This window comes from Setaria italica, chromosome VI (genome assembly GCF_000263155.2).
Source record: "Setaria italica strain Yugu1 chromosome VI, Setaria_italica_v2.0, whole genome shotgun sequence".
Taxonomy (NCBI): domain Eukaryota; kingdom Viridiplantae; phylum Streptophyta; class Magnoliopsida; order Poales; family Poaceae; genus Setaria; species Setaria italica.
Genome location: NC_028455.1, coordinates 34,275,251 through 34,282,086, shown reverse-complemented (window position 1 = coordinate 34,282,086; position 6,836 = coordinate 34,275,251). Strand labels below are relative to the sequence as shown.

Here is a 6,836-nt window from a genome sequence, read left to right as displayed (position 1 = left end):
GCTAGGTTATAAGTGCCGGGTGCTGCCGCACGTAGAAAAAACTCATAGTTTGCTATCGCTCGAAATTTTCATCATGTTAAATTAAATGTCTATGTATGCCTTGAAGGTGTCGCACGCCCCTTTATTCTTCTCTAGCTCCGGTCCCGTTGACAATGAGATGGCATCTGCGCTTCAATCGATTCATAACGATCATAATGGTTGCCAACATGTGCAGCTTTTCTTAAAGAAAATTGCAAGCTGCGTGCTTAGGTGTGTAGTTTGCTCGTGCCAACATGTGCAACAGAGTCAACGCGCTGCAAGCTTGGACCAACAGCTCTCTTGCGTGCATCTCAATACTAGCCTACCACTTAATTAACATAGCCTACCACTAAATTAATTTGGTACGACTTGAGGAACTGCTACACTAAGTCCAAGTCTTCATGAAAAATTTCAACTTGCTCGGTCCTCTAGTTGTTGAGTTCACCTTTTTAACCAAATGGTTGGCTTGTGGACTGGCACCAAGCATTTCCACACCACACAGCACCCGAGAGGAGAGCCATGGAGGCCACAGCGTTGAGTGTGGGCAAGTCCGTGCTGGATGGAGCGCTTGGCTACGCCAAATCCGCTGTCGCGGAGGAGGTGGCCTTGCAGCTCGGCATCCAGCGCGATCATGCTTTCATCAGGGACGAGCTCGCGATGATGCAAGCCTTTATGAGGGCTGCGCACGACGAGCGAGACAACCATGAGGTGCTCATGACCTGGGTGAAACAAGTTCGTGACGTGGCGTACGATGCGGAGGACTGCCTCCAGGATTTCTCTGTTCATCTCCACAAGCCATCTTGGTGGCGCCTTCCTCGCACGTTGCAAGAGCGGCGCCGCATCGCCAAGAAGATGAAGGAGCTGAGGACCAGAGTTGAGGACGTGAGCCAGAGGAACCTGCGCTACCAGCTCATCAAGAGCGCTGGCTCCAAGCCGGTCACTTCTGCTGAGCAGTCAAGCATTACAGCTGCAGCGATATTCGGCATCGATGATGCACGGCGTGCTGCGAAGAATGACAACTCAAAAGTGGACCTTGTCCACCTGATCAACACACCGGGCGAGGATCTTAGAGTGATCGCAGTGTGGGGAACCAGTGGTGATCTTGGGCAGACATCCATCATCAACGCGGCCTACGAGAATCCAGATATCAAAAGGAAGTTTTCGTGCCGGGCATGGGTAAGGATCTCGCATCCCTTCAATCCGAATGACTTCATCCAAAGCTTAGTGAAGCAGTTCCGATCAGCCGTGGGGGTCGATGTTCTGTTGGAGACCAAGAAGACAGGAAAAGAGTTGGCAGAGGAGTTCTCTGGATACCTAAGCGAGAATAGTTTCCTGATTGTGCTTAATAACCTGTCCACCTTTGAAGAGTGGAATGAGGTTAAAGCATGTCTGCCGCCGAACCACAAGAAAGGGAGTCGAATCATAGTTTGCAGCCTACAAATTGAAGTTGCAAGCTTGTGTGCAGGGCAAGAATGCCAAGCGTTGGAGCTTAAGCAGTTCTCCGCTCATCAGACTATTTACGCTTTCTACGAGAAGGTACTATTCATCCTTCAGAAATCGTCGAATTAGTGTCACCTCTTTTATTTTTCTTTATCTCAGATAGTTACAAGGATTCAGGTTGTTGTATCCAGTATTCTTTTACCATATTTATAGGCACAGGAAAGAATGTATCAATTTTCGCCCATAAGGGACGAGTCCATTAACAAGTACACATGCTCCTGTACATGCTAGCATAAGAAGCATATCTGTTACAAGTGGAAGGAATAAACAAGATTGTCATCCAGCATGTCTAGAGGTGTAAAAATTTCTCTATAGAAAAATTTTACTAAATGAAGAAGTCTATTTTACTACCCTAAGCAATCCACTATGTCCGCTTAGTTCCTTGAACAACTGGATGGTACTCCCCAAACTAATTCAATTGGTCCATGCAGCCCCTAATGAGATTTTTTTTATTTTTGTTCTCCATGTACCGGTTGAGTTTTAAGTTCATATTAATTGGGACAACACATGACATTATAACTTATGTTACAAAAATAGATCAAAAGAATAGCAACTATCATTAGAGTGGTCATAATGTAACTATCATTGTAGATGTTACAATGTTGTCAGTCAAAATGTAATACATTTATCTAGAGTAGCAACTTAAATAATTCTTGTCATGTAGTAGTATTGTAATATAATTTAACGTGGACTGCCATTGTAATATGAATCATTAAGAAAATAACTTTTATTATTGCCAAACCATGTAAATCAATGCATCTATTGATCCCTACATGCTTGCTACTTGGTTTCTATGGTGGTACACATCATGGATGTGTATACTTTAGTTTTTTCACATATTAATAATGATACCAATGATCAATTTAGAAAAATTTATAGGGCATGCTTTGGATTATTATACTTTATAATCATAAAAATGTGTAATTCATATGTAGATTTAAGCATTACTTTAAGTCATTTTTAATAATGGAAACAGTGGATAATCTAGCCACAAATTTATTATCTTATTTAAATTCTTATTCATAATGGCAGAGGGTATTGGTAATTTAGATACAAATTGTGAGGTTACTTACGCTTTATTTTCATAGTAGCAGTGATTGGTCACTTGTATGGAGATTTAGAGGACGAATAAATTCTTATTCATAATAGCATATGTGGGGATTTTAGGTGTAGATTTTGGATATTATCTTTGTAATGGTAGAGGTAGGTCATTTTTAAAGTAAATTACATCCTATGCTTATTGTTATCAACAAGGATTGAGTCTACAAAATTGATGGTAGAATGTTTCGCTCTTTGTGAGATTTTCTAAGATCTATCTATTTTTCTAGCGTGTTTAGTGAGATTTAACATCGATCATCCAAATAGAATCTATTATTAGTAATATTAGTGTTAAATAAAATCTATATATTGGCCAATAACAATCTTACACATTATAGTTCTATCTAAACACCTCATTTGTAATAGGGCTAGATACTAGCCTCCCCTATATGTTATAATTCCATTCTTGCCTAATCAATCTATCTTGTTTCTTTTAATTACCCAAGCAATCTATCTATGGCCATCATATATTTATATGCATTTATGCTAGAATTTACCTTTTTGAGTCAAAATATTGTTTAAACACCGACAAATTTAAAATTCTGATAACTAAAGTTTACTTCTGCATAGGATTGTCAAGATCAAATAAAAATACCAGTGGTAGTGTCCAGCTCAGATGAATCAATAAGTACTAATGTAGCACTGGGACATCAATCTCAAGGTGGCAATGAGATAAAGGTATTCACAAAAAGCCTTACTCGCATCAAAACTATGGCAAGTGCTTTGGAGGAATCACAACTTATCGGTCGGCAAAAAGAAAAAACTGATATCATCAACCTCATTTCAAATCGATCTAATCAAGAGCATGCGGTGATCTCAGTATGGGGAATGGGTGGTATTGGGAAAACTACTCTGATCAAAGATGTTTATGAAAGTCAAAAGCTTGTTGGTGTGTTTGAGAAGCATGCTTGTGTTACAGTGATGCGCCCTTTCATTCGTAAGGAGTTTCTGAAGAGCTTAATTATGCAACTAAATGTACAATCTTCTGAAAAGAAAGGAGCAATAGATTTTGCACATGGTGCAAGAAACACAGCCCTAGTAATGATGGGAGTTGAAGCATTAATAAAAGAGTTAGCTAGGCTTCTTGAAGGGAGGAAGTGCTTGATTGTTCTTGATGATCTTTCATCAATAGCAGAATGGGATAATATATTTGGAAGCTTCCCTAAATTAGATAGTTCATGCCGGATTATAGTGACCACAAGGGAAGAGAGTATAGCAAAACATTGTTCAGAGAAACAAGAAAACATATACAAGCTCAAAGTTCTTGACTGCAAGGATGCACAAGACCTCTTCACAAGAAAGGTATACTATATTACAATATAATCCTGCCGCCATTTGTGATATCTTTCATTACAACATAAGGACATCATAACTAATAATTCTATTCTTCAATAGGCATGAGACTAATAATTGTGCCATAGTCATTCTAATAAATAAGTAAACTACATAGACCATTCGTACGTATTTTCAATCTCAAAGAACATAATAAGCACTACTGATTTCAGGTGTTTATGGAGGCCAAAGATTTGGATAAGCATCCTGAATTGATCAAAGAAGCAAAAATGATCTTGAAGAAGTGCAATGGACTTCCCCTTGCAATAGTCACCATCGGAGGCTTCTTGGCAAAGCAACCAAAAGTAGCGGTAGAGTGGAGGAAATTAAATGAGCATATTAGTGCTGAATTGGAAATGAACCCGGAGCTTGGGGCCATAAAAACAATTCTTGGTAAAAGTTATGATGGTCTACCATACCATCTTAAGTCTTGTTTCCTATATACATCCATCTTCCCTGAAGATCACAAGGTTAGTCGAAGACGTTTGATACGACGGTGGAGTGCAGAAGGTTACTCAAGGGAGATTCGAGATAAGTCCCCAGAAGAAGTAGCTGACAACTACTTCATGGAACTAATAGAGAGGAGCATGATCCTACCTTCTCAGCTATCAGTTAATAGTAGAAAAGGAATTGACTCTTGCCAAGTTCATGATCTCATGCGTGAGATTAGCATCTCAAAGTCAACAGAAGAGAATCTCGTTTTTAGAATGGAGGAAGGTTGCAGCTCAAACACCCAGGGCACAGTTCGCCACCTTGTCATAAGCACCAACTGGGAAGCAGATAAGAGTGAGTTTGAGAACAAAGTGGATCTGTCCCGCATACGCTCATTAACAGTGTTTGGGAAGTGGAGGTCCTTTTTCATTTCTGACAAGATGAGGTTCTTGCGTGTGCTGGACTTGGAAGGCACGTCAGGTCTGGTTAGTCATCACCTAGAGCATATTGGGAAGCTTCTTCACCTCAGATACCTCTCTCTAAGAAGATGTGCTGATATTTTTCACTTGCCAGATTCGTTGGGTAATCTAAAGCAACTAGAAACACTAGATATTTCACAGACATCGATTTTAAAGCTGCCCAAGACCATCACCAAGCTCAAGAAGCTACAATATCTTCGTGCTGGGGCTGTTGGAGCGCATGATAATTCATTATCGCTTGAAGAACTGCCAAAAGTAGTGAATAACAGGCCATGCATTTGTATGGGTTGGTTGCTAGGATTTTGCGTGGCATGTTGCGCACCTCAATTTATTAAAGAGGTTATGGATGTGGATGGTGACATGAATAGGTGTGATGTATGCACTCAGTGTTGCTGCGTCATGCTCCCTGTTCTGATGGCGAAAGAAGGTCCAACTTGGATGCCAAGAGGGATAGGGAAACTAAAATCCCTGCGCACATTGAGTGTTGTGAATCTCGCATGGGACAAGGCAAATCTACTCGACATAAAAAGACTGACCCAGTTGCGCAAGTTAGCTGTGACTGGCATCAACAAGGAAAATGGCCAGGAATTGTGTTCAGTCGTTGCCAATCTCAGCTGCCTGGAATATTTGCTAGTGCAGGCACGTGGGATGCCAGGTTTGCATGGCTGCTTAGATAGCTTGACCTCCGCTCCGAAAAACCTGCAAAGCCTCAAGGTATACGGCAATCTGCTCAAATTGCCAGGATGGGTCGAGGGGCTCAAGAATCTTGTGAAGTTGATTCTAAGGAGCTCTAGAATACTGGAGCACGAACCTGCACTCCAAGTTCTTGGGAAGCTACCGAACCTGGTCAGCTTACGTCTGTGGGCGAAGTCGTTCCAGGTTGACAACCTCCGTTTCACCTTCCATCCGGAGGCATTCCCGAGTCTGATAGTGCTGGAGCTAAATGACATAGATGGCCTGAAATCGGTGGAGTTTGAAGAAGGGGCAATGCTTCGGCTTGAGCGGCTAGATTTTCGTGGCAAGCTTGAAGAAACCAACACAGGGATGTTTTCCGGGCTACCATTGCTCCGGAGCCTCAAGGAATTTATGCTGGACAGCAAAACTTATGAGCACACTTTCATGGAAGACCTGCAGGGCCAGCTTGGTGCCAATCCAAATGGACCCGCTTTGAAGAGGTGGTGAGGTGCTGCAAAGTCAGCCGATCGTCGTGCCAGGTCATTGCTCTTGCTGCTTCCCTGTTACCCTCTTTGTGCATCTGAACAATTGATGTGTGTGTAAAATTAATCTCCAGTCCTACTGCTGATGTATTTCTTTTTGACGCATGCAGCTAAGGTCGATCGTGTTAGTATCCCGTGGGCCTAGTGCAGCGTCTCTGAATCATCTGTTTTTGTTTTGTTCGTCTGTACGTTCGTATTCCTTTTTTTTGCTTATGTGGTTGTGCCAAATAAGAATAACTAGCGTGCTCTTCCATCATGCATCGCCTGATAGAAGTGAAATAATGTTCTTCAGTTCAGTAATTGGGCTACAAAGACTGGTGTGGACTATATATGAATAACTGTACAGGTCATTTGTATGAACGTTCACCACAATGATCTGCAGGGTCGCTGGTTGTGTATGCTTGAGTTGGTTTGCCATCATTTTTCTTTGCAAGTGATGTTGCAGCTCCCTTGCGTCCCTGCCATTATCAATAGAGGAAATGCACGGTACTCCATTGCAGGCCACACAATTTTTCGTGCTTCGCTGGAGTAGTATTTTAGCTTGTCCACTGGCACCAGGGGCAGCGGCTCCACGGTGATCAGGCACAGGCCAGCAACCCCTGCATAGGCATTGCTTGTTCCTATAAAACCAGAGAGAATGACCACATTGCGGTGGAGCCAACGTGGAACAACATGCATGTGAAAATATAGAACCACGCACGGTTCAGCTTGCCTCGTTGTTGTTCCGGCCCGGTTCAGTTTCAGCACCGTATTTTTTTAA

At 42.0% G+C, this 6,836-nt stretch overlaps 1 protein-coding gene across 2 annotated transcripts; it reads left to right on the top strand.

Moving 5' to 3' along the window:
- Positions 1 to 516: 516 nt before the first annotated feature.
- On the top strand, positions 517 to 6,474 carry LOC101784234 (disease resistance protein RPM1). Of its 2 annotated transcripts, XM_012847022.2 has the most exons (4): positions 517 to 1,554; positions 3,187 to 3,918; positions 4,122 to 6,073; positions 6,187 to 6,474. In XM_012847022.2, exons 1-3 carry the CDS (start codon positions 538 to 540, stop codon positions 6,039 to 6,041), a joined length of 3,669 nt encoding a protein of 1,222 aa, XP_012702476.1. In that variant the 5' UTR covers positions 517 to 537; the 3' UTR covers positions 6,042 to 6,073; positions 6,187 to 6,474. The 2 variants fall into 2 exon arrangements, with proteins under 2 accessions (XP_012702476.1, XP_012702477.1); XM_012847023.2 differs by having other exon boundaries at positions 4,122 to 6,474.
- The last annotated feature ends 362 nt before the right edge of the window (positions 6,475 to 6,836 follow it).